Source organism: Oscarella lobularis, chromosome 2 (assembly GCF_947507565.1).
Source record: "Oscarella lobularis chromosome 2, ooOscLobu1.1, whole genome shotgun sequence".
Lineage (NCBI taxonomy): Eukaryota > Metazoa > Porifera > Homoscleromorpha > Homosclerophorida > Oscarellidae > Oscarella > Oscarella lobularis.
Genome location: NC_089176.1, coordinates 2,512,513 through 2,536,545, shown reverse-complemented (window position 1 = coordinate 2,536,545; position 24,033 = coordinate 2,512,513). Strand labels below are relative to the sequence as shown.

Genomic DNA, 24,033 nt, shown 5'->3' with positions numbered 1-24,033 from the left:
AGGGGGTTAGCCAACGGGTCTCTCCTGTAATAAATTACAGCGAAATTACAGGGGGTTAGCCAACGGGTCTCTCCTGTAATAAACTACAGCGAAATTACAGGGGGTTAGCCAACGGGTCTCTCCTGTAATAAATTACAGCGAAATTACAGGGGGTTAGCCAACGGGTCTATCCTGTAATAAATTACAGCGAAATTACAGGGGGTTAGCCAACGGGTCTCTCCTGTAATAAATTACAGCGAAATTACAGGGGGTTAGCCAACGGGTCTCTCCTGTAATAAACTACAGCGAAATTACAGGGGGTTAGCCAACGGGTCTCTCCTGTAATAAATTACATCGAAATTACAGGGGGTTAGCCAACGGGTCCCTCCTGTAATAAATTACAGCGAAATTACAGGGGGTTAGCCAACGGGTTTCTCCTGCAATAAACTACAGCGAAATTACAGGGGGTTAGCCAACGGGTCTCTCCTGTAATAAATTACAGCGAAATTACAGGGGGTTAGCCAACGGGTCTCTCCTGTAATAAATTACAGCGAAATTACAGGGGGTTAGCCAACGGGTATCTCCTGTAATAAATTACAGCGAAATTACAGGGGTTTAGCCAACGGGTCTCTCCTGTAATAAATTACAGCGAAATTACAGGGGGTTAGCCAACGGGTCTCTCCTGTAATAAACTACAGCGAAATTACAGGGGGTTAGCCAACGGGTCTCTCCTGTAATAAATTACAGCGAAATTACAGGGGTTAGCCAACGGGTCTCTCCTGTAATAAACTACAGCGAAATTACAGGGGGTTAGCCAACGGGTATCTCCTGTAATAAATTACAGCGAAATTACAGGGGGTTAGCCAACGGGTCTCTCCTGTAATAAATTACAGCGAAATTACAGGGGGTTAGCCAACGGGTCTCTCCTGTAATAAACTACAGCGAAATTACAGGGGGTTAGCCAACGGGTCTCTCCTGTAATAAATTACAGCGAAATTACAGGGGTTAGCCAACGGGTCTCTCCTGTAATAAACTACAGCGAAATTACAGGGGGTTAGCCAACGGGTCTCTCCTGTAATAAATTACAGCGAAATTACAGGGGGTTAGCCAACGGGTCTCTCCTGTAATAAATTACAGCGAAATTACAGGGGGTTAGCCAACGGGTCTCTCCTGTAATAAACTACAGCGAAATTACATGGGGTTAGCCAACGGGTCTCTCCTGTAATAAATTACAGCGAAATTACAGGGGGTCAGCCAACGGGTCTCTCCTGTAATAAATTACAGCGAAATTACAGGGGGTCAGCCAACGGGTCTCTCCTGTAATAAATTACAGCGAAATTACAGGGGGTTAGCCAACGGGTCTATCCTGTAATAAATTACAGCGAAATTACAGGGGTTAACCAACGGGTCTCTCCTGTAATAAATTACAGCGAAATTACAGGGGTTAACCAACGGGTCTCTCCTGTAATAAATTACAGCGAAATTACAGGGGCTAGCCAACGGGTCTCTCCTGTAATAAATTACAGCGAAATTACAGGGGGTCAGCCAACGGGTCTCTCCTGTAATAAATTACAGCGAAATTACAGGGGGTTAGCCAACGGGTCTATCCTGTAATAAATTACAGCGAAATTACAGGGTTTAACCAACGGGTCTCTCCTGTAATAAATTACAGTGAAATTACAGGGGTTAACCAACGGGTCTCTCCTGTAATAAATTACAGCGAAATTACAGGGGCTAGCCAACGGGTCTCTCCTGTAATAAACTACAGCGAAATTACAGGGGCTAGCCAACGGGTCTCTCCTGTAATAAATTACAGCGAAATTACAGGGGGTTAGCCAACGGGTCTCTCCTGTAATAAATTACAGCGAAATTACAGGGGGTTAGCCAACGGGTCTATCCTGTAATAAATTACAGCGAAATTACAGGGTTTAACCAACGGGTCTCTCCTGTAATAAATTACAGCGAAATTACAGGGGTTAACCAACGGGTCTCTCCTGTAATAAATTACAGCGAAATTACAGGGGCTAGCCAACGGGTCTCTCCTGTAATAAACTTCAGCGAAATTACAGGGGCTAGCCAACGGGTCTCTCCTGTAATAAATTACAGCGAAATTACAGGGGGCTAGCCAACGGGTCTCTCCTGTAATAAACTACAGCGAAATTACAGGGGGTTAGCCAAAGGGTCTCTCCTGTAATAAATTACAGCGAAATTACAAGGGGTTAGCCAACGGGTCTATCCTGTAATAAATTACAGCGAAATTACAGGGGTTAACCAACGGGTCTCTCCTGTAATAAATTACAGCGAAATTACAGGGGTTGACCAACGGGTCTCTCCTGTAATAAACTACAGCGAAGTTACAGGGGGCTAGCTAACTCCTCTCCTGTAATAAACTACAGTGAAATTAAAAGATATTGGCCAACCGAAGACAATTTTTGAAAATCGTTTAAGATAATTTTAAAAATCGTCTAAGACAAGATTTTAAAATCGTCTGTGACGATTTTTAAAATTGTCTCAGACCATTTAAAATCTCGTACTATATCTTATTACCACACTGAAAAAATTCTCGGCAGAACCTTGTTATTGCGTACTTGTTATCCACTTGGTCATGTCATTAATTCTCCATGCAAATTTCCCATGCAGTCCCTGGTCCCCAGTTTAGTCCCCGCGGTTTCTATGCTACAAAAACCCCTGCCTTCTGGCACCATAGAAACATATAAGAAAAGCAAAGACTTTTATATATAACGTTCAATAGGTGAGCTCTCTGTGGCGGCTATACAGTAGGTTTTCCTGGTCCCCGTGCCTTGTACCCCTAGTCCCGGCTCGTCCAGAGAGTCCCTCCCCTTAGTGTATATAAAGGCAGAACTTTTCAACGGTGAACAAGTTAGTTTCCTACACGATGAAGAAAAGATTCATTGCAATTTTTGTGGTGGCTCTTCTGTTGTTCGTGCCTCTTTTTCTTTTGGTTGCCAATAGGTATAGCGGCAAGTGCGGTAGCATTTGGGATTCTCCTACAGTTTCACACTGTGAACCGATTCCGAGTCCCGGCCATCCGCCACTCGTTTGGCGTACGTGCGATGAAAGTTTGACCCCACCTGGCAAGGAAAATGGATTTCTTTCGGTGCCAAGGTCCTTTCCAGTACACGTACTTTCCGGATCACTACATATTATATCCGTTCTGTTCATTTTCTCTGCCTGGCTCAACTCGGCGTGTCATTCTAGCAAAGAAAAAGACGGAGATGAACCATCGACGCCAGTGTTCCAGAAGAATGCGAAGTATCAAGTATCGGCCAAATCCTTGGTCCTTATTTTTGTGTTAGGGATCATTTCATTGGTGTATCAAGGCTTCAGTTTTCTCCTAATAATTCACAAGTGTAAACCTGGCCCTAAAGAACGAGCTGCTGAAGTTTTCTGTCTTCTTTCTGGCTCAATAGAAGTTGTTCTGCAAGGTGAGTGATTGGCTGCTATTATGTTAAGCACCTGCTACGTTTAGTTTATTCTAATTCAGTTTGTTACTTGATCTTTGAAGCAAGGCGGATCCGACGCAATACAGACCGAAACGACTGGGCTTTTCTGTTCATCGGCACTTCCAATTGTCTTCGTTGGATTCATGCCATAGTGAATATGGCCTGCTTGAATGATAAAGCAAATGCTCTAGTTGTTTCGGAAGGAGTGTGGACACATCTACGTCCATTATTCAGAACTTCAGTCGTGTTTTTTTACATTTTAGCAGGCATGTCTTACCTTTGCCTCTTGAAAGATCGAGACAGCACTGAAGATGAAGACAGCGCTAAAGATGAAGACAGCGCCACTGAAAACGGGTCTCAAAAAGACTCTGAAAAACGCACAATGGCAACTTGGCTATTGTGTTTTTCAGTCGTTCTGACCGTTGTTGTTCTAGTGTTTGTAATTTGGACACGATCAATACAAGAATCGTTTCAACCTACATGCGACGACATTCTCAATCATGGAGGACACGCGGAGAAGCTGAAAGCAGGAAGAAATTTTAGCAAGAAAAAAATCTATTCCGTTTGCGGTAGCACATGGCTTTGCTATGGTTACGTGCCTTCTTCTAGCATGCCTGTACCTGTTTAAGCAAAACAGTAACTTCAGTGGCAAAGAAGTGTGGCATCATATGACAGAGGACCCGGAAACCATTGTTTTCTATGTTTTCAGTATTGGCAGTCTTATCTACTTCTCCGGTTCTATAGGGATTCACGTGAAGGAAAGTAGCAGCTCAACCTCGGCGATTGAGCTGATATCTTCCTGTCTCGGCTTTTTTGCGTGTTTGCTTCAAGTGATCATTGTTACTTCTATTAAAGTACAAAGAACATCTGTTTCTGGTTGGTATACATTATATTGTTACTTCTATCAAAGTACGAAGAATATCTCCTTTAGGTTGGTACAAATTAAGAGCCCTGGCTTGTTTGGTTTTATTTTTCACTTTTGTTATCCAATTAGTCGTTAGCGTGCTACACGAAGGATTTGATCATCACGTTCACACTTTGGAATTCCTGCATGGTGCGTTGCCGTTAGCTGTCGACTTTTTCTTGAGTGGAGCAATATTAATGGCAGAAGAGATCGAAAATTTGGTTTTGTAGAATTGAGTCTTCAGTCTTGGTCTAGCGCACGTGCGGGATGCGGAAGCTCCCTATTGTTTTGAAGTGCGCCAAGAAACCTTTTCGTAGCCGAACGTATTTTAATAACTGACGGACCAATCATGTTATCTGCAAAGATTATGCATGCACTAGCTGAACGCCTCATTCTACCTATACACATGCAACCAACGCGCAGTTTAGTTCTAATACAATCAAATCATTTAGATCTTGTCGTCGAAATCTAACATTCGCGTCGTCTCGTTGTCCCGCCGTCGTCCGGCATCCAATCCAACGATCTATCATGCCCATTATACGTAGCACAACGTCCGCGTCCTTCTCAGGCGTCCTCCGTCTGTAGGATTGAGCGTACGTCTCGCAAATGATGAATAAATAAATAAGATTATTAGTAGTTCGCGTACGTTGCGGCCACAAGACAAGATACAAAGTACGTCTTACTAAATACAAAACAGAATAAATAATATGTAAGTAACAAAATACAAAATTCAATTACGGCAGCAATATTGGCAATTTAGTAAGCAGTTAATTAATTTTACCTAATTAACTTCTATTGATCTCAGCTTTTCCTTCATCTTTTCCAGCTCGTTTTTCGAGAATCTGATTGGCGTTTATGGAGGAGAAAGAACCTGGGATTCCTTTTTTTCTTTTGTTTCTTCACTGTCAGACTTTGACGAAGGCAAACGCTTTGAAATTTTGATAGAATCGGTAATCATCTTCTCAAACTTCTTCACAGCTAATCAGAACATTTAGATTTTTATTACAGGTAATAGTGTCATCTCACCTGCTTCTAGTTTTGCATCTGCAGCTGCCTTTTTTGAAGCCGTAGTGGGATAACCGTGAGCTCCCTCTACATTCAGAACAATATATGAAGTCAGCGTGCAAACAGAAGAATACTCTATTTACCTCTGACGACTTTTTCTGAGGTGAATTTTTCACCAGTCCAACTTGAGATCAGTTGACAGTCAGCATCTGTTTGGGGTGGAATAGGAATTGAGAAGACAGATCCGGAGACGGAGACGGAAATATCGGTCGAGTTTTGAACGTAAATCGATCTGGTCTGAAATTATGTATATTGCCATTTTGCGTTATGGTTCCTTGATGGGTTTTGCCTGTTCTTTTGCATCCAGGACTGCCAATGTAATATTTCTGCTCGTTTCGACGGAGACGACTGGAATGACTATTCCACTTCCAATGTCAATTTTCACATCTTTGCACTTGTAAATATCCTATAAGAAATCAATTGATTAATTAATTAATTAATTAATTGTTTGAAGCTCTTATGTGTACCATAGTGCCGGAATATATCAGTCCTCGAACAAGAAATTCGACGTCTTCACATTCCTCTGCAACGTGATAACGTTTGTAATATGACTCAGGTAATATTAGATCATCTGACCTAGAAACACTTTGGCCGAAGGTGTGTTCAGGTTCACTTTGCATCGAACGCACTTGCTCAGAAAGACGAGCTCTTGTCTCTGCGAGGAAACGTCGAGCTGCTCGTCTCGCTTTCCTTCCTACAGCGCGGCGGAGAAAGGGAAATCGTACAGTCAGTCTGAGTCATTCGCGAATGGGAGATAGTGAACCTACCACTATCTGCTTGGGACGGCTTGCCAATGCAAACATCACGAAGGCTTTGAACTTTGAAGTTCTTCTTCTCAACGTAAGCCTGGGCAGAGCTTTTATAGTCTGGGACTTTGGGGCATAGTCAGAGGTCAGAGCCCTATCATCTCACTACGTCACCTCCAATGATGTCACCAGTTGTGATGTCACCTGCTGGAATTAGACAGTGACGTGTTGTTCTCAAATAACATTCTTTAGTGGTCTATTCAACTATTGCTAATCAACTTGAATCCGAAGAAAGAAGAGAAAAGGCAGTCGCTGAAGAATTTAAGATTCGAGCAATGAAAAATGACCAAAAGATAACGAATCGGCTAACGGATCAGGGTTTCAACACTGTTATCTATACATGATGTACAGCAAGGCGACGCTGCTTTTTAATTTTTTTAATTTTTATTTTTAAACTCTGTACACTGTTTTGATGAAGTAATAAACTGAAAAAGCGCCAAAAAATGTACCAGAGAGAAAGACAGACACAGACACAGACACAGACACAGACACCTAAAGTCCCGTATATTGTAGGGTAACGCCTTTTTCCTCGATTTTCCTTGAAAAGCCGTTTACCCTACCCGGACATACGGGCATCAGACAAAAGCAATAGATTAATACCGCTGTATCAGCCCAATGTTCACAGCCACAACGCGTTGAAATATTGCGTATAATATTAGAATATTCAATCATATTGTATATCTGCAAAGACTACCTGCAAAGACTCCATGCACTAAGCGAAACGCCCACGCAATTACAGCAAAGTTCAGTTCTAATACATCTATATCTCGTCGTCAGAATCTAACATTCGCGTCGTCTCGTTGTCCCGCCGTCGTCCGGCATCCAATCCAACGATCCCAGCATGCCCATTACGCAGCACAACGTCCTCGTCCTCGTCCTCATCCTCGTCCTCCTCTCTCTCAACGTGCTTCATGTACTGCTGATAGGCGGGAGCGAAATTGTGCACGGCGTCGCTGACGATGTCGGTGGGATTGAGCGTGTGGCGAATATTCGACGAGATCCCTTTCATTGGTATGCCGCGCCCCTCCTCGTCTCTGCGCCGATTTAGATAGACCTTGTGCGGAAAGGCGTACCAGAGAAGAATGGCGGCAAAGAACATTTCAATCGTTATGATGAAATTTTGTATCGCCGTCGCTATGGATTCCTGACCGACTGTTTTGCCCGTGACGTCAACGGCTGATTTGATGAGGCCAACTTCTTCGGCGATGGCAAGTGCAACACCTGCAGGTAGATACATAATTAGCCAATTTTTCAAATGAATAAAAGGGGTTCTTTCCTTGCCAAAAGGAGAGGAATACTACAGATTTGACGGCTAGAAATTTCAAAACAGGTTTGTGGGGTCTAAGTATTTCCTTTGTGGCACAATAGAATAGGACCAAAGCGTAGAGAGCCAATGTGATGGATATATTGTAGGCGAGCATTTCATACAGATAAGCATGATTAAGACTAGAATAGAAAGAGCAGTTCAGGCCATCCATTGATTTATTTTAATTGGCTCACCTCCAGTCTCCGTCTTTATAATGACCTGTTGCGTGGAGGATTATAGTTATTATTGCTACGAGGGGTTTAATAAAGCAGAATTGAAGTGTTGCCTAATAAAAGTACAGTTAACTTTGATTTAATTTTTTGCCTTGTATTTAACCTGTTTGCAGAATTTTAGAAATGATAGAGAATAGTGAAATTTGGGGAGACAGCACGTGCCCGCCCACCAGCTACGTCTACATTAGAAGATAGAATAGAATCGATTGATTCTTTTTTCAATTGATTCTTACACCACAGGTTTTCCTCCTATGGCCTCGATTATCCTCATTTCACCGCCTAAATACTCGTAGCACAAGCTGAGAAAACTGTAGATGACAAAAGCTAAAAATAGAAACATATCAATTATAATTGGATTACGTAAGTTCTCCCTTTTTCTTTTTTTCCCCCTCCTTACCTTCGTAGCAGTCTCGCACGGTGTCAAAATAGATGTAGTTCTGGTAGAAGACGAGACTGAGCCACGAAGCGAACGAGTAGATCGGAACGATGAACAGAATTCGTAGAATCCACTTCTGTTCTTTCGGCTCCGTATAAAACCGCCAGTGCATGTACAACTATAAAGATTCCGATGTGACGTCATCAACTCGAGAGGTTCGCCTAAAGAGCCCATTGGGACTCATTGGGACTTCTTCTTCTGACCTGTCGCGTGGTTGCTAGGAGAGCCAGGACGGTAAATACGCCCGATATGGCCCGCGCGGGCTGGCTGTCGACGAACGATGTGCTTGTGCTCGGCGCCGTTGCTGTCGTTGGAGTCGATGCCGTCGAATTCGTCATTCGGATGATAAGAGCAATAGGAATGGGTCGGAAGACGACTCGTACACTATTCGCCTGTGATATCGCGGCGAAGAGTCATCGTCTTTTGCGCGACGGAAGTGATGTCACCTAAGCCCGGATTGCGCTCCCGGACCGAATTCGCGATTTCTCGTCGAAATGGACGTAAAGGCAATTCGGGAGCGATCGAAGCGACGAAGAAAGCTTCTGGCAAAAGAGGTGAATTCATATTTTCGTGCAATCGCGCCGTCCAAAGCTCGCTTTCAGCTGGGAATCGAAAGCGTCGACGCTCTCGCCTATTTGGTGCATAGTCGCGCCGATTTGAAAGAGCGAAAAGGCTACATGGAAAGTCTGAAGGAGTACCAAAAGTGAATCGAACAAATAAACGCGCAAACAAGCCCGAAAAATCGTGTTTGCCCTCCCCCAACGTCTAGAAGCACGACAGCGAAACGCTACGCGTTCGAAGTGTACACCGCCGTCGAGAAGGCGATCGAGAGCCAGGAGGATCGCGTCGCGACGACGAGAGACGAGAAGGAGACGAAGAAGGAGGGGGAGAAGGAGATGAAGAAAGAGGGGGGCGCGGAAGATCGCGGGAACGAAGAGGACGAGGAAGTGCAGGAGATCTATAAGGGGTCGAGCACGTTTTTGAAGGCAAGTCGAACGTAAATATTATGTATGATTAATTAAATAATCGAAAGTTTCTTTTTGCAGGGAACGCAGAGTGCCAATCCTCACAATGACTATTCTCAGCACTACGTCGACACCGGACAAAGGCCTCAGAATTTTATTAGAGATGCCGGTAACAGACGACCATACAAATAAGTATTTAATTTCGTGATGGAATTCTTCAGGAATTCAGGATCGTTTTGAAGAGTATCCCAAGTTGAAAGAACTGATTCGACTCAAAGTACGAAATAAATAATCTACTATACCAAATGAATAGTTTACACTTACTGGGGCCGCTCAGCGTCAGCTACAGGCCTTCCCCAACCGTATCAGGGGCCTAACTAAAACTCTATTCGTCACCCTTATGCTAGCAATACTCTCTTGCACGTTTACCATTACGTTCACCTTTTTTTCCTGTTTTAAGTGCCACACAATTCAGTCTCTTGTAATTTTACTCTAATTTATTGCAAGAGAGTCGGTTGGCCAGACTCTTGTAATTACAGTGACTGTAATTACAAGAGTCTTGAGTGTAATTTATTATGGGCGTGGTAATGGCAGGATGAAAAAAAAACTCTTTAATAAGCAGTCGGGCGCTGCCGTTGACCACGCCATTACTATGCGCGAGCGGCGTTCCATGCGCCTGAACCGCAAGCGCCGCTCGCGCGCAACGAGGGAGACACTTGCACCCCAAAAGTAGGCGTTCCCGCCGCTACTCTTTATGCGCGAGCGGCGTTCCATGCGCCTGAACCGCAAGCGCCGCTCGCGCGCAACGAGGGAGACACTTGCACCCCAAAAGTAGGCGTTCCCGCCGCTACTATTTATGCGCGAGTGACGTTCCTTGCGCCCGAACCGCAAGCGCCGCTCGCGCGCAACGAGGGAGACACTTGCACCCCAAAAGTAGGCGTTCCCGCCGCTACTCTTTATGCGCGAGCGGCGTTCCATGCGCCTGAACCGCAAGCGCCGCTCGCGCGCAACGAGGGAGACTCTTGCACTGGCAAAACGGTTTTGAAGCAATAACAAGCAAATTTACAGTTTTGAAGCAAAATAACGGGCAAACAGTTTTGAAGCAAAATAACAAGCAAATTTACACTTTTGAAGCAAAATGACGGGCAAAACAATTTTGAAGCAAAATAAGAAGCAAATTTGACGGGCAAAACGGTTTTGAAGCAAAATGACGAGCAAATTTACAGTTTTGAAGCAAAATGACGGGCAAAACGGTTTTGAAGCAAAATGACGGGCAAACAGTTTTGAAGCAAAATAACGGGCAAAACAATTTTGAAGCAAACTAACAAGCAAGTAACAAGCAAGTTTACAGTTTTTGTTTCGAAACTATTTGCCCGTTATTTTGCTTCGAAACTAAATTTGCTTGCTATTTTGCTTCAAAACTGTAAAATTGCCCGTTATTTTGCTTCAAAACTGTAAATTTGCTTGTTATTTTGCTTCAAAATTGTTTTGCCTGTTATTCGTTCCCGCCGCTACTCTTTATGCGCGAGGGACGTTCCTTGCGCCCGAACCGCAAGCGCCGCCCGCGCGCAACGAGGGAGACACTTGCACCCCAAAAGTGCCAACATTACAAAGTACTTTTTATGTGCGAGTGGCATTCCTTGCGCCTGAATCGCAAGCGCCGCTCGCGCGTAACGAATTGAAGACAATTGTCACAGTAAAGTTATTGAAATTACCTTGGACCATTTTTAAATTTGTTTTGGACGATGTATCCACTGTAGTTATTGCAAGCTACGGGCTTTCATAACGTTTTAGTAGTATGGGTCGGCGATAGGGGAGTGAGGGTCGGGGCCGACCCATGCCGACTCGCGCGCAACGAATTACGGACACTTGCCAATAAAAAGTGGGCGCCCCCTTTGCAAGAGAGTCTGTCGGAGAGTCTGTCGAAGTACGGACGACGAGAGGATGGAATTAGCGTCGCCGAATATGGGGAAATATATGAAAAGTATATCCAAATTGAAAAACCAATGATTAATTTCTAGAAGGAGGACGGTTGAAAGAATGATTTCAGCCTTTTCCTTATTAATTTCTACAACGAGCAAAAATATATTTATACACTCAGGGAGCCGTCCTTCGCCCGGAGTATATAAATGTATAATCAGGGAGCGGATTGTTGAAAACGTTAATTAATTTCTACTAGGAATTAACACGGCTGAAAACATAATTTCAGCCTTTTCCTCATACACGAACTTTGTTTTTGGACAAATTTTGACGTTTATTTGTCTGTTGTGAGATAATTTGACGAGCGCGCAGCGCGCCAGTATTCAGTCAATTAGACTCAGTCAACGAGTGCCTGCGCGCGGCGCGCCAGTACTCTGTCAACGAGTGCCCGCGCGCGGCGCGCCAGTACTAGTCATGTAGCGTCTGATCAGAGTTGACAATATTATCTCTGGTCTGATCCGCTTAGCGCGCGTTTCGCTTATAGAGGCGGCACATATCACCTAGATTTCGCTGATCAAGCATATCGTCGTAACTTCGCATCCGTTTGCTTTTCGCCTCTAAATGGCGACGATATGTCTTTAGAATAGACCCACAATGCACTTCGCGGCGAATTCTTTGCCTCTACTTGTTCCTATGAAGCATTTTGTTGCATTCAACTGACGTCATATGTAGCGTGACAGGGCGTGCCTTTCGTACGTGGCACGCGTTATATTCTCCGTTTTTTCGCGTTTCTAGATTGATTTTCGACAAAATTCGTTTGTTATTGTTGTCAGAAATGTATTTGCGGCCGATTGAGAGAGTAATTTTTGTTGGTGAAAAGCTGCAGTCGAAGTGACCCCGGCAGGGTTCTCATATATATACCCAGCGTTTCCATATACTTATCAGTAGCAGGAGCATGAGCTCGTGACTAGGATAGAAGGGAGTTGGAAACTCTCCCCAAGGGTTTGACCATCATGGCCCGGTGGTCGGTCATTCTCCTCACCCGACAAGGGCTCCGGCCTTCCTAGTCATTAGCTCCGCTGCGCCTGTGAGATACCTCTGGTACCGGATAAACCTCCATAGCACCGTCTTCCGTGTGGTTTGTATCAAGTGTCGTAACCTTTTTTAAATTTTTTAAAAATTTGCTACGTCAAAGAGGCGCGTTTTTTTTCCGCCTCTTGTATTTTCACTGTAATTTATTAAAAGAAAGTCGCTTGACACTGTAATATATTACAAGAGATTCGGTGGGCCAGTCTCTTGTAATTTCACTGTAATTTATTATCCGAGACATTTTCCCCGAGTTTTTGGAGTATTGCTTCTATCATAATATATTATACCTATGCCTCCTGACCCTCTTCCCACTTTTAGAAATTCTTAGCTGAACCCTGTACTCGATGTCTAATTTCTTTATTAGGAGAAGCATCTTCAAGAACGAGCTACGCCTCCGATGTAAACCCTAATATGAACGTATCCAATACGCGCATTTTTATCTGAATGTTAGGTATTTGAAATGTGACTTGGAGGCGTTTGACTTGAAATCGATAGACGTCAAATTTGACGTCATCTACGTGAATCCTCCTCTGGAGGAATATCACCGTCGCGCCTCGGGAGTCGTCGTCAATCAGAAACCGTGGCAGTGGGAAGATGTGCGTCCTTCATTGAGCGAATGCGTTTTTTTTGTAATAAAAGAGCTCCGAGTCTAGGTTCTGAAGTTAGAGGTAGAGAATATTGGCTCTCCTCGTAGCTTCGTTTTCATTTGGTGTGGAGCTGCTGAAGGATTGGATTGGGGAAGAAAAGTGAGTGTACAATCGATTGATTTGACTGTGGTATGTGTATATGTATCTGCGGTCTTCTTGGTGTTGTAGTGCCTGAGAAAGTGGGGCTACAGGAGGTGCGAGGATATTTGCTGGATTAAGACGAATTTTAAGAATCCCGGCCACATTACTTACTTGGAGCCTAATTCAGTTATGCAGCATTGCAAGGTACACGCAAACGAAGTTCGTAATTTTACGAAAAAGAAACGTGCTCGGATTTAGGAGCACTGTCTGATGGGAATCAAGGGAACTGTTAGGAGAAGCGTCGACACGGATTTCATTCATTCCAACGTGGATATCGATCTCGTTATAACAGAAGATGTGAGCGCAATCGAGTGGCCATCCAAGCGCATATGCACGCAGCGTTTGTTTCCTGCCTGTATAGTTCCCAATCGGAAGCACAGAAAAGCCAACGGAACTCTTCAACATTATGGAGCACTTTTGCTTGGGCAGAAGGCGACTACATCTATTTGGAGATGATGCTGCAATTAGACCAGGTAAGCGTTTGTAGTATTAGCACTACTACGTATATGGTATTCAGTGCCTTCTAGGTTGGCTGACTCTCGGTCCTGACTTGTCCAGTTCGAACTATTCTCACGACGCGTACAAGAGCTACTTTGAGAAACCAGAAGACGCCGTTCTCGGCTATCAGAACGAAATCGAAATGCTACGTCCGAAATCCCCTGTGCCCAAAGGCAAGGGAGGTCGACCGCCGCCGCCGCCGCCGCCAATTTCGAACGTGGGACCGCCTCAGGTGGGTAGTGGGCAACCGGGACCCATTGCACCCGGCGACTATTCCTATGCTGGAGCGCCCATGGGCAATTACGCGCCAGGTTATCATCCCATGTAGAAATTTAATTACAACCAGGTGATGCACATACACGTGGGACAGAGAAAAAAAAGCGTGCTACAGTTCTTTCTGAATTGATACGTTTTGCCTCTAACAAGAGATTTCCCTAAAGAAGAACGAGCCTCGACCACGATAAATGATTACGACTATATCTAAATTTACCCAGCATTGGTGTTTCTTATGCTACTTCCAGTTGCTTTCCAAGGTATTCCCTATGCGGTGAAAGGATCATTAATTCTCCTTCCGGGCGCACGTCAATTTTGTTATTACCAGTTCTGAACCATCATTTTGTGCGTTGCTACCAACGCTTCGTATTTCACTTGAGACTCCTCGTGATGGAGAAGCTGCATGATTCGTCCCTTCACGCCCATGGTCTCAACGTAGCTTTTCAAAAAGAAGAATAAGTAGTATTAATTAATCGACTAGTAGATCTTACGCTTTTCCGCGTGGATAATATCTAACGTATTGGCCAATGTCATGCGAAGCAATGGCCAGAGTTTGGGGGTCATCCGCGTCCTCCAACAAATGAAGCAGAAGCCTACATAGGTAATAGCACAATATAAAAAAATAAGAGAAGTCCTCATTATCAATACCATTACCCTATAATTTCATGGCCTCTGTCATTGAATCTCATGACGTTTTCACGCTAGAACAAAACGGGTTAAATAGTCGTAATTGTGTAAAAGTTCTTTGCGTACCCAAAATTTGTCCGATTTGTGAGCAGGCGACCATTCGAGTCGACCTGACTTCACTTCGGTTACGTATTCGTCAAACGAGCTACGTTGTAACGAGTATAGGCAATACGTTGAACGTCTATATGAATTACGTGAGATCTTGCAAACTGCTGCTGAGTGTTTCTTGAAGAAATTGCAAGTCAGCCTAAACGCAAACGTCATACTAGCCATATGATTGTAGATTTTATGTGATGCTTACTTCGACTTCTGCGTCATCCCAACTGCGACCAGCTAAAACTTTCAACACCTGAATTGTCAACGTCAGTGTAGAATTGTTCCTATATAAAAAGTTCTTGCCTGCGGGACGCGTTGTTGAATCATGCCTTGGCAGTTGTCGCCGGCATTCTCCGGCTTTTCAGCGAGATTCTGAAAAAGGACAATGAATAGATACACGTCTCTCTTATCGTTCTTGAACTTTCTCACGCGAAGTGCTGCAATGCAGATTCTTTGCACCTTGATTTTAATCGAATTTTTCAATATGTCCGAAAGATGAACAACGATGCCGTATCTATAAAAGAAACCACGTCAAAATCATTTCGTAGATATGTACTTATGATACCCGTTGAGCTTGGCTGCAATTTCTGCATTGAAAGCCAATAGCCACGTGCAGAATATGAGCTGATACTGAAGTTGGAAACTGAGATAACGACCCTTTAACAATTTCGCCAATCTAAACAGAGAAATCTCTATAGGAGACTTTCGATTAGTTCTGTCATGGTGATACCCATCTAGACAGTGATGGGACACAAACGATTTTCTGTAGTGATCTCCTCTCAATACAAGTTGGAGCGACGACACAATTGTAAGCAAGAATTCGTCGTTCTTTATAAAACATACTGAGTGTAATTTCAAAGACTTGACAAAAAAAATTACCGGATTTTTCAAACGCTCTCGAATGTACTCAAAATAGAGCGTAATGTCAACCTCTTCCATCAGTTCTGGACTGGAACTGACCAGAAAGCCAATAATATGACTAGCCTTAAAATAAAAAAGTGCAAAATTTAACTTGAAATTGTAAAAATTATTCTTTTTACCACACTGGCCGTAAAGGGACTAGGTCTTGACAGCAACGAAAGCAGAGGTTGATACACAGGAAAGTTGCAACTGAAAAACAAAAATGTAGATCTATTTAATTTTTTTAGATAGAAGATACTCCGCAGCGTATTTGTGGAAGATTGCAAGCCGTTCCTTGTTCTCCTGTATCAAATCGAAGAACATTGTCAGCAGACACTGGACCGTGTCGTCGGTTCGAATCTTCTGCGGAACGCCCAGAAAAACTTTCGCACACTAAAAAAGCAATTTTCGGTAAAAATGACTATGGTCACGTGACGTACCTGCGACGGTTGTTTCAGAATGAGCTCGTTTTGGGCGGACGGTTTCGCGGAGTATTCGTTGAGAAAACGATATTCGTCTTCTGCGATGATCTCCGTTCTACGTGTTCGTCGAGAGGGGGTTTTCGAGTAAGGATTTCTCCGTCTTGTACCTGAAATATGTTTGCCACTCGATCTTTCTCCCTCGCAGCGTTTCCATGCGAAGAATGGCCTGGCTCATTGTGGGACTGCCGCTTCCCGAGCCGCCTGTACGCAACGATTCTTTCTTTGCTACCTAGTTGGTATATTTCTACCTCCTTCTGGGTCTCGGTCGCTGTCTGGCGTCAATTCCTGCGTTCCTAGTTTCGCGTAGCTCATCGTTTAGCCAGAGATAGAGAAGGAGAGGGATGTGCAACTCTCCCTTATCACGTGACTTTTCCTGGTCAGAGGATTGAAGCCGTTAAGTCCCGTATTGCCTCGTATTGAAGTCCACTTCCTCTGATCCGCGAAGCCCTAAGTACTCAGCTGCCTTTCCAAAAATGTTTCTTCTTTCATAAAATCGCGCGATAAATCTGTTTTGAGGGCGTGACATCCGTTTAAGGCCCCAAATCGCCGCCAGCGAGGACTAATTGTACTTTGCACCCTTTCGCGATGTCGTCATTGTCGTTTTTTCTAAACGTTTTGTGCATTTAATGGCCAAGTCGTGGCGCTAGCGAATGCTGGTAAAAGGCGGCAGACGTCGGCACGTGCTAAAACACGCAATCTTACAACGGCATAAAAATAGGAAGAGCCCAAACAATAGCACCATTCGCTTCCTAATGTGTGACTCTTTCAAACAAAAAAAATTCTAACAAAATTGGACATTGCGTTTGAGCGTGAGAGGGTGCAAAACATGACCACCAAGACACGCCCAATACGGCGTCTTTTTACGCAATGCGTCGAAACAGCGACTGGTTTCTGCCGCCTTTTACCAGCATTCGCTAGCGCCACGACTTGGCTATTAAATGCAAAAGAAAGTTTAGAAAAAAAGACAATGGCGACATCGCGAGAGGGTGCAAAGTACAATTAGTCCAAGTTCGCGGCGATTTGGGGCCTTAAATGGTTGCCGCGACCTCAAAACAGATTTATCGCGTGATTTCATGAAAGAATGAACATTTTTGGAAAGGCAGCTGAGTACTTACGGCTTCGCGGATCAGAGGAAGTGGACTTCAATACGAGGCAATACGGGACTTAACGGCTTCAATCCTCTGACCTGGAAAAGTCACGTGATAAGGGGGAGTTGCACATCCCTCTCCTTCTCTATCTCTGGTTTAGCGAGTCACGAGAATACGGGGTGTCGTGAGATCGCACTTTGACGTCACCCGACTTCAACGTGGAGAAGAATGGATTCAGAAGACGGAGAGCTAGTAAATCGAGCCGAATCGACGCCGCTTATACTCTCGCCATTCTCGGCGTTCATCGAAGAGTGGAAAGCGAAGCTTCCCGACGGACTTCTAACGAACGCGACGGCGTTTTTCGAAGCGCATCCTTTCGCCAGCATATGCGCGGGCGTCACTGTCGCCCTATCCTTCTTCCCGACGCTGGCATTCATCGTCTACACGCTTGTCACTCTCCTACTGACCATTCTCGCCGTTCTCGTGATCGAGGGGGCTCTTCTCGCCTTGGGCACTTTCGTGCTTCTCTCGGCGATGCTATTGAGCTTTGTCATTGCGACGGGCATCAGTGGACTTGCATTCGCCGTTTGGATGGCTGGCAAGTTGCTATCTAGATTACTCGGTAGAAAATCTAAACTTGCATAGAGAGAGATTTTATTTTGAACGTACGTAAGACGATGCAATTAAAAATGGATGTTAGGTTTGAAAAAGAACGTAGTAGAAACGTTTATTTTCCAACTGAAACCCAATATTCTATTTCTGCACAATCATGCTTGTTCCGTCGATGTGTAGTGTGCGAACCTCTCATTTTATCTGGCACATCCACTTTTCTTCCGGGCTACGAAATTTTGACGTCAAATTGAAAGTCTACGGAATGAGTTTTAGGATGTGTGGTTCGTCTATAGTTGGCGCCTCTCTCATTGTAAACAAAGGCATCTTTAGGAAGACAACAGTTTAGAAACCGCAAAGAGCCACTTGCACCAACACTGCTTAGGTCACTTTAGTCCCAACCACCTGCCCCGATCCCGCATCGATCCCGCATAGCTCTAAAAATTCGTCTTTTTTTTCGACGTCTCTATCCGGGAAGCGAGCCGTCGAACAAAAAATTCCAGGATGTTTTGGTGTTGGTCCGCTTCGCAGTCATCGTAGCGCCACATCCGAGATATCGCATTCTTCTAATCGCAATCTCGCGGGCGCGATGTCGGACTACGGCGACAGTCCGCGTCGCAGCGGCCGACACTGGTTTCGTCGCGCGAACGGCGCGACGGAAGCGAGCAGAGATGAATCCCTAAGGTCGAGAGATCCGAGTAGGATCGGAAGTCCCGTGTTTAGTTAGACAATCTCTTCTTTCTTTTTCTACTGTAGTCGACGAATTGGTCGTCACAAGTCGTTCGAAGCGTTCGACGCGCGCGGAGCCGACATCGGCGTCTTCATCGAACGCACGCCGCCGTCCATCGCGCGAACCCGGAGGCAAGGGAAAACGAGAGACTGTCCGGGCAACTCGCCTAACTACTATGGCTTTTCCCAGTCACAACGTTCGCGATGACGACATCGCGTCGCTGCCGCCGCAATGGCCCGATACGAGCTCCGTCTCGTCATCGTCGCTAGACGAAAGAGTCGACAAGCGTGGGTGAGTGACGACTTGTTCGCTTGACGCGCCACTTCCTCGTTGTGAGAGAAAAGTCGAAACCACGCCCCTCTTTTCTGCCTTTAGCATTCGACGCCTCCTGCCGCCGTCGCCCCGACGACGACAGTTGCCGGCGACCCCGAAACGTCGAACGCATCACGGATCGTCGTCGGCGTCGCCGAATCGAAGCCGCAAGACGACTACACGATTCGAAAGGGATTCTTCTGGTGAGAGAGAGAGAGATAGTGTGTGCGTGTGTGTGTGTGCGGTTGTCTGCCTAATTAATACGATATAGAGAACAGACTCCTATTATTGGGTAATGGGATAGGGAGAGAATTTTAATTTGCATAAGATATGTGACCCCCTTGTTGGGATTAGAATGTTCCTTTTTCGCTTTGGAGTTACAGTGGGTCGCGAGTTTAGGCAATTAGTTGCGGTTATGCGCTTTCGTAAGGCCGTAATTGCATTGGGATAGTGTACATACATTTTAGTGTGGGGCATCTTTCATTCAGAGAAGATACATAAAATGTGATTCGATTTTCAATTTTTTTAGTTCCCAGTAGTTCCGCTTGGCGTCTCGACGAGGAAGAGGAGGACAATTTCTTAGCGAACAGCACTCGTGCGGAGGACACGCCTTTCGTCGGAACCCACAAATATTTCAGAAACCACCGAAATGCATCGGTACGACGCCAAGAGACGCCGCCAAGTTTCCTCATTGTCTATTTATTCATCCTTAGGCGGGAGACATCTACGATACGAAACAGACGTTGGGCAATAGAGAAAAATCGTCTTTCGTATTCTGAATTTTTTTTCGTGTTCTTCATAGCAGCGGCAATTCTCGTACGCGCCTAACGGGTTTGGCCGCTCTCGTCGTAAAGCAGCTCAAACAGAAAAGAGACGCGGACAAGATGAAATCGGATGGCCGCAGGTTCTCATACTTCCTCCCCATGCTAATAACGCTGGATCTTGTCCATTATATATCTATAGATTGGATTCCTCCTCGTCTCTGATGACGCGTTCTGCGAGTATGGAACAGCTGCCCGGATGTAGAGACCGCGACGTAGCGACTCCTTCTCCGCCTCTGTCGGAGGCCGGACGATCTTGGTCCATTCGCAGGCATCGGCGTAAGAGTGCGGACAACGATCTCCAGTTGTCACGTGAGAATTGAAAAAAATATTTGATTTGTGCGTCGAAAACGTCTTGTCGTTTCTCAGTGCAATCGTTTTTCTCCATACGAGACAAATCGGTGAAGAAGCACGCAAAAGCGTCGAAGACGCTCGAGTTGTTGTTCGAGGCGATTGAGACAAGGGACGTCGAGAAGGCGACGATGCTGCTAGAAGATTCCAATCTTCCTCTGAACGAGTAAATCATTGAGAGAGTGAGACGAAAAACGGGAAAGAGTCACTGTGATGTGCGCGTAGGCCCAGCGAGAAAGGTCACACCGCATTGGACTGGGCGATCATGATGAATTTTCATCCAATCGTTTATCTTCTCTTATCGAAAGGAGCCAGGGAAAATCCAAAGGGTTCGTTTTTTTTGCTTGGCTGAGGAGGTTCTATTTGTCGTCCTGCAGTCATTCACATAAAGGGATTTCGAAGTTTGCAGTTGGAGAAACTGACGACGGAAGCGGAACGACACGTTGCGGAGTTGACTGGCGTCATTCTCAACTCGACCGCGGCTGCGGGAACCGGATCATCGAATTCGTCTCTACTGAAGGTAGTGGAATCGAACTAGCAATGCATTTTTTGTTTGTTTTCCTACGTAGAATTACGAGAATATGCTTCGAAAGTGGCAATGGAGAAAGCAGGTGATCAAGACGATGCAACAAGAGCACGAAAAAGCCGGTAAGTAAGGAATTTTACAGAGAAATTCAATTCATGCATCGTGGGCGTTTTGTACGTAAGACCTGCCTGATCAGCCGGCGCACTGCACTGCTAAAGCCGAGTCAAAGGATTCGCTGCGCGTCAAGTGGAGCGAGCCTCAGTCCCCTTGTAACGCTGCTATCACCCAATATAAAGGTAGAGGCGGCTTTTCCCACGGGTGTAATCGTAGGAGCGTCCGTCTTTCTTTTGTGTAGTTGAATGGAGTAAGGACTGTTTGTTCGATCGGATTGGCGGATCCCTGGAGAAGAGAGCGACGGGTGACCTCACTCTGATAATAAAAGACTTGAAACGGGTAAGACGTAGTTAGTAGTCATTCTCCAATCCAGTCATAGCTCAACGAGATTAAAGATTATTTCCAAAATGCGGTATTTTCTTTTTTTTTAGGGCACTCCTTACTATATTCGAGTGTCGGCGTACAACGTGAAAGGCTTTGGGCCGCCGTGCTATGCATCTCCTCCGTTTGCCATACCATCAAGTGAGTCACGAGAACGAAGTGATATACATCATTTTGACGAATGAATGTGACAGGCTGGCAGGACGTCAACGACTGTCCGAGCCGAATGGAAAACCGATGCGCTGCCATTTCCAACCTGAGCGAACAATTGCGCGAGACGAGAGAAGCCGGTCTCGTTCCCGGCGTTCGCTTTCCATCCGCTTCTCCACGTAAGACAAGAGAAAAGAGAAACTAAAAAAAATGAGTATTAGCCTTGGTCGTAGAATTATCAGCTCGTCGAATGTCAAAAAGCTTATCTAAACTATTCAGCGCCTCGAGCGCGAAATACGTAAAAAAACTCAAAAGGTGTCAATAATGACTTAGACAGAAAAAAAATCCCAATTATCAAAAATGTCTTATCTCTCCCAGGGGAGTCTACTTCGGCGCTCTCTTCTACACAAGCCACGGGAAAATTCTCGTAAACGACGACCAGATTCCATTAGTCGAAGTAGACGACACCTACTCGTCGACATTTGGTGCCGACTTCTATTGGCTGATGAAGGCATGCGTTTAGTATCTATAGAATAACCTTATCTCATTCTCTCTCGACGTTACCCAGTTGTCCTACTCGTGGAAAGACGTGCAGAACGCTCACAAGGAAATATCGCAGACGTCGACGTCGTCGTCGGTTCAATTTCGACACCGACTTCTCGCGTCGGTGCTCTTACTTCAGTCGCTCATGAGCGTGACCGAGTTAGGATTGCTTCACTATGAACCGATTCGCGATTCGGAGACGGGGAGCACCGTGATTTTGACAGTCCACGAGGCGAAGGACACGAGGCAGGTGCCCAGTCTCAAGTGGACGTCTCAGAGCAAGTTCGAAAGAAAAGTCAGCGTCAGCGTCTCGGCGGCGGCGGCGGAGTCGCCGACAGGGAACGGCGTCGGAGCACTCGATGCAACGAATCGGCTCTATTTCTCATTGAAGGTAAGAGACAGTGATAGGGCAAGGCTAGCAGAGGCTTGGGCATACAGTAGTTCCACTGTATACCAAGTCCACTCAAAGCAGAAATGCTAACAAAAACCGTGCTAAGATCGCGGAAGCTGTCAATCCAAAGTGAAGTGCTAGAAGTGCATTTTTAGGCAAAACAGAGAGAGGCTCATTGAAATAAGCGTACATAGTCTCTTGTACAAACTTCCCGGTCCTACGACAACTTACCCACACTTCAATATCTTCCGTTTGTCTTTCCTCGTAGGATGTGATCTCGTTTAACGAAAAGAGGAAAGTTCCTGTTGAAAGGTACTGCTTCTTGTTCAGTTGGTCTCTCAGCGCTTCATTCTTTTTTTTAAGGGGGCTCTATCTCGGTTATCTGAAGGCGAATACGTTCGTGGACGCGTTGCGTGTGTTCGTGGAGCCAGACACGCCGAGCATGCTTCCCTGCGTCAAAGTGCGAAGCAATCCTAGCGTGTTGAAAGACGAGTGGAAGGCCGTACGAAAACTCATTCGCAGACCGATTAGTCAGTCGGTGAGAGATTAGAAAAGTAGCGAGAAATCGTAAGAACGAGTCCAATGGCGATGCCTTTTAGGATGGGGTAATAGAAGAAGAAGATGAAGAGGAGGAGGACGAGGACGAAGAGGAATTGGAAAGTGGAAGAGAGTTTGTAAAAAGCCTGCTGCGAAGTGCCCTGGAGCTATTCACAAAGCTGGGAATTCCTTCCGATGTAATAACCACCGCCCGCATACGCAGTTAGATATAGATTGAACGTAGTTTCTTATTCGATTATCTTATTTGCTTGCTTATCTTTGTTGTGGTTCTTTGTCTTAGAAATTCGCCAGTCATCGGCTGCTTGGGACTGAAGTGATGGAGCTGAATAGTTCCGTTTCGGTTCTTCTCATCTTGCCCTCGTCTGACGACATCTGCATCATACCCGGCCACTCGACAAAAGCTCTAGAACTCAAGAATATGCCTACACTTCCCTTGCCTGTCTTGGAAATCAGTAAGAATGGGACGTTGTTCTTTTGTCTACCTGTAAATGCAATTTCTTCAGTCCAGTGGCACACGTATCAGAAAGCATTTCTCAAGCCTTACTGCAAATTGTCATCTTCATTGGAAACAGACTTCTTACTGGCGCAAATAGCGCAACGTGGGGTGAGACGAGACGCAAAACGCGCGACTCAGAGGGAGAACTCGACTGAAAATTCCCATCCTATATCTGCGTAGGCGTTTTCCAAGCAGGAATCAAAGAACGCTCAGTCGCGATTGGATCACATCATAGAATTTCAGCAGGTAATTTTTGCACGCTATATAAATATGCCAGACTTTTTCTCAACTGGGGTTTGTCTTTTTTCCTGTGTTATGTAGAAAGCTGAAGAAATCTGGAGGCCGTCGCGGTGGATCGCCGATGCGTTGCAGTGGGCGAGAGATCGGCAGTCGCTCGACGTTATCAGTTTCGAGACGATTCAAACGAGCGTCACGTCAGCTCTCGGACTACGACGACGACAATCCGAGCGGGAAAACGGGACCAATTCAGAAAAGAAGCAAGGTGAGGGCTTTTGATTGTGGTGGATTTCATAGTTGGAATTTTATCAATTAAAAGATAAGGAGAGAAGAAGCTCTAACGAGAATCTTGGCACGCTGAAAATATATCCTCCAGAGCTGCTCAAACTCCGCCACGGAACGAGCGTCAAAGTATGGCAAAGAATCAGTTTTTTTTACCAAGGCTAATAGTTCGGTTTTGTTCTCCAGCTTCAGCTCGACGACGAAGCGACGTCAGTGGACATTGTTCGAGTCGTCGTTGAGCAACTGAAGCGGCACTTCAGCGACGGCGACTCTAGTGATTTATCACTGATTGATTGGCGAGACTTTTATCTTGTGATGGTCGTCGGGAGCAAGGAGCGTCCGCTTCACGACGAATTTCAACCGTTACGACTTCAGAATCCGTGGATAAAAGGGAAGTTATGTATGAAGCTGAAAGTAGCGCATTCAACGCCCGTGTAGTTAGGTCAATACGAGAGACAGGACTAGATAGATAGTTGAATTAACGATTTCTATACCACCAATATATTTTTCTATGGCTACATTCGGGACGACGCGAACGGAATACGGGAAACGC

The 24,033-nt window shown here is 45.3% G+C and overlaps 5 protein-coding genes and 1 long non-coding RNA gene across 7 annotated transcripts; 3 read left to right on the top strand and 3 right to left on the bottom strand.

Moving 5' to 3' along the window:
* Positions 1 to 1,798: 1,798 nt before the first annotated feature.
* On the top strand, positions 1,799 to 4,800 carry LOC136183630 (uncharacterized). The gene is made up of 3 exons (XR_010669198.1): positions 1,799 to 3,425; positions 3,485 to 4,319; positions 4,375 to 4,800. It is a non-coding gene; the product is annotated as an uncharacterized lncRNA (long non-coding RNA).
* A 208-nt stretch (positions 4,801 to 5,008) lies between these two features.
* Positions 5,009 to 6,333, bottom strand: LOC136183629 (uncharacterized). The gene is made up of 7 exons (XM_065970338.1): positions 6,180 to 6,333; positions 5,989 to 6,106; positions 5,880 to 5,935; positions 5,702 to 5,818; positions 5,496 to 5,649; positions 5,374 to 5,439; positions 5,009 to 5,325 (listed from the first exon to the last, which is right to left on the bottom strand). The coding sequence occupies exons 1-7, from the start codon at positions 6,213 to 6,215 to the stop codon at positions 5,201 to 5,203; spliced, it is 672 nt and encodes a 223-aa protein (XP_065826410.1). The 5' UTR covers positions 6,216 to 6,333; the 3' UTR covers positions 5,009 to 5,200.
* A 520-nt stretch (positions 6,334 to 6,853) lies between these two features.
* Positions 6,854 to 8,633, bottom strand: LOC136183627 (transmembrane protein 184B-like). The gene is made up of 7 exons (XM_065970336.1): positions 8,397 to 8,633; positions 8,155 to 8,311; positions 7,991 to 8,081; positions 7,861 to 7,936; positions 7,719 to 7,810; positions 7,497 to 7,664; positions 6,854 to 7,441 (listed from the first exon to the last, which is right to left on the bottom strand). The coding sequence occupies exons 1-7, from the start codon at positions 8,529 to 8,531 to the stop codon at positions 6,979 to 6,981; spliced, it is 1,182 nt and encodes a 393-aa protein (XP_065826408.1). The 5' UTR covers positions 8,532 to 8,633; the 3' UTR covers positions 6,854 to 6,978.
* A 14-nt stretch (positions 8,634 to 8,647) lies between these two features.
* Positions 8,648 to 13,898, top strand: LOC136183625 (N6-adenosine-methyltransferase non-catalytic subunit-like). Its single transcript, XM_065970334.1, has 12 exons — positions 8,648 to 8,747; positions 8,796 to 8,896; positions 8,963 to 9,179; positions 9,240 to 9,327; positions 9,380 to 9,435; positions 12,532 to 12,566; positions 12,619 to 12,763; positions 12,821 to 12,913; positions 12,983 to 13,099; positions 13,154 to 13,252; positions 13,317 to 13,428; positions 13,483 to 13,898. The coding sequence occupies exons 1-12, from the start codon at positions 8,688 to 8,690 to the stop codon at positions 13,779 to 13,781; spliced, it is 1,422 nt and encodes a 473-aa protein (XP_065826406.1). The 5' UTR covers positions 8,648 to 8,687; the 3' UTR covers positions 13,782 to 13,898.
* On the bottom strand, positions 13,772 to 16,285 carry LOC136183626 (V-type proton ATPase subunit H-like). Its single transcript, XM_065970335.1, has 18 exons — positions 16,140 to 16,285; positions 15,999 to 16,092; positions 15,850 to 15,946; positions 15,669 to 15,802; positions 15,550 to 15,619; positions 15,389 to 15,493; positions 15,240 to 15,337; positions 15,075 to 15,185; positions 14,939 to 15,023; positions 14,813 to 14,881; positions 14,715 to 14,762; positions 14,608 to 14,660; positions 14,480 to 14,558; positions 14,381 to 14,427; positions 14,218 to 14,319; positions 14,052 to 14,165; positions 13,944 to 13,993; positions 13,772 to 13,887 (listed from the first exon to the last, which is right to left on the bottom strand). The coding sequence occupies exons 1-17, from the start codon at positions 16,201 to 16,203 to the stop codon at positions 13,960 to 13,962; spliced, it is 1,404 nt and encodes a 467-aa protein (XP_065826407.1). The 5' UTR covers positions 16,204 to 16,285; the 3' UTR covers positions 13,772 to 13,887; positions 13,944 to 13,959.
* Positions 16,286 to 18,099: 1,814 nt separating this feature from the next.
* LOC136200015 (ankyrin repeat and fibronectin type-III domain-containing protein 1-like) lies at positions 18,100 to 23,998 on the top strand. 2 transcript variants are annotated; one of them, XM_065990343.1, is made up of 28 exons: positions 18,100 to 18,272; positions 18,345 to 18,449; positions 18,508 to 18,609; positions 18,694 to 18,833; positions 19,160 to 19,287; positions 19,344 to 19,372; positions 19,436 to 19,534; positions 19,594 to 19,763; positions 19,821 to 19,968; positions 20,028 to 20,131; positions 20,180 to 20,322; positions 20,372 to 20,450; positions 20,511 to 20,624; positions 20,684 to 20,781; positions 20,874 to 20,964; positions 21,018 to 21,152; positions 21,207 to 21,288; positions 21,352 to 21,484; positions 21,542 to 21,907; positions 22,176 to 22,219; positions 22,271 to 22,445; positions 22,507 to 22,641; positions 22,746 to 22,917; positions 22,969 to 23,069; positions 23,142 to 23,207; positions 23,283 to 23,463; positions 23,518 to 23,609; positions 23,667 to 23,998. In XM_065990343.1, the coding sequence occupies exons 1-28, from the start codon at positions 18,178 to 18,180 to the stop codon at positions 23,916 to 23,918; spliced, it is 3,579 nt and encodes a 1,192-aa protein (XP_065846415.1). In that variant the 5' UTR covers positions 18,100 to 18,177; the 3' UTR covers positions 23,919 to 23,998. The 2 variants fall into 2 exon arrangements, with proteins under 2 accessions (XP_065846415.1, XP_065846414.1); XM_065990342.1 differs by having other exon boundaries at positions 19,433 to 19,534.
* Positions 23,999 to 24,033: the final 35 nt, after the last annotated feature.

Excerpts from the sequence above, each read along its gene's own strand:
- LOC136183627 (XM_065970336.1), bottom strand. The coding sequence starts at position 8,531 with ATGACGAATTCGACGGCATCGACTCCAACGACAGCAACGGCGCCGAGC. Across the intron at positions 7,665-7,718 it reads TATAAAGACGGAGACTGGAG|TCTTAATCATGCTTATCTGT; the intron begins GTGAGCCAATTA and ends TTTCTATTCTAG. Across the intron at positions 7,442-7,496 it reads GTATTCCTCTCCTTTTGGCA|AGGTGTTGCACTTGCCATCG; the intron begins AGGAAAGAACCC and ends GTATCTACCTGC.
- LOC136200015 (XM_065990342.1), top strand. The coding sequence starts at position 18,178 with ATGTCGGACTACGGCGACAGTCCGCGTCGCAGCGGCCGACACTGGTTT. Across the intron at positions 21,485-21,541 it reads ACTTCTATTGGCTGATGAAG|TTGTCCTACTCGTGGAAAGA; the intron begins GCATGCGTTTAG and ends GACGTTACCCAG. Across the intron at positions 23,610-23,666 it reads GCCACGGAACGAGCGTCAAA|CTTCAGCTCGACGACGAAGC; the intron begins GTATGGCAAAGA and ends TTTGTTCTCCAG.
- LOC136183625 (XM_065970334.1), top strand. The coding sequence starts at position 8,688 with ATGGACGTAAAGGCAATTCGGGAGCGATCGAAGCGACGAAGAAAGCTT. Across the intron at positions 12,567-12,618 it reads GAACGAGCTACGCCTCCGAT|GTATTTGAAATGTGACTTGG; the intron begins GTAAACCCTAAT and ends TCTGAATGTTAG. Across the intron at positions 13,253-13,316 it reads ATCTCGTTATAACAGAAGAT|TTCCCAATCGGAAGCACAGA; the intron begins GTGAGCGCAATC and ends CTGCCTGTATAG.
- LOC136183626 (XM_065970335.1), bottom strand. The coding sequence starts at position 16,203 with ATGAGCTACGCGAAACTAGGAACGCAGGAATTGACGCCAGACAGCGAC. Across the intron at positions 15,494-15,549 it reads GTCCCTTTACGGCCAGTGTG|GCTAGTCATATTATTGGCTT; the intron begins GTAAAAAGAATA and ends TTTTATTTTAAG. Across the intron at positions 14,559-14,607 it reads AGCAGTTTGCAAGATCTCAC|CTCGTTTGACGAATACGTAA; the intron begins GTAATTCATATA and ends GTTACAACGTAG.
- LOC136183629 (XM_065970338.1), bottom strand. The coding sequence starts at position 6,215 with ATGTTTGCATTGGCAAGCCGTCCCAAGCAGATAGTG. Across the intron at positions 5,936-5,988 it reads TTCGGCCAAAGTGTTTCTAG|AGGAATGTGAAGACGTCGAA; the intron begins GTCAGATGATCT and ends ATCACGTTGCAG. Across the intron at positions 5,650-5,701 it reads TCCTGGATGCAAAAGAACAG|ACCAGATCGATTTACGTTCA; the intron begins GCAAAACCCATC and ends ACATAATTTCAG.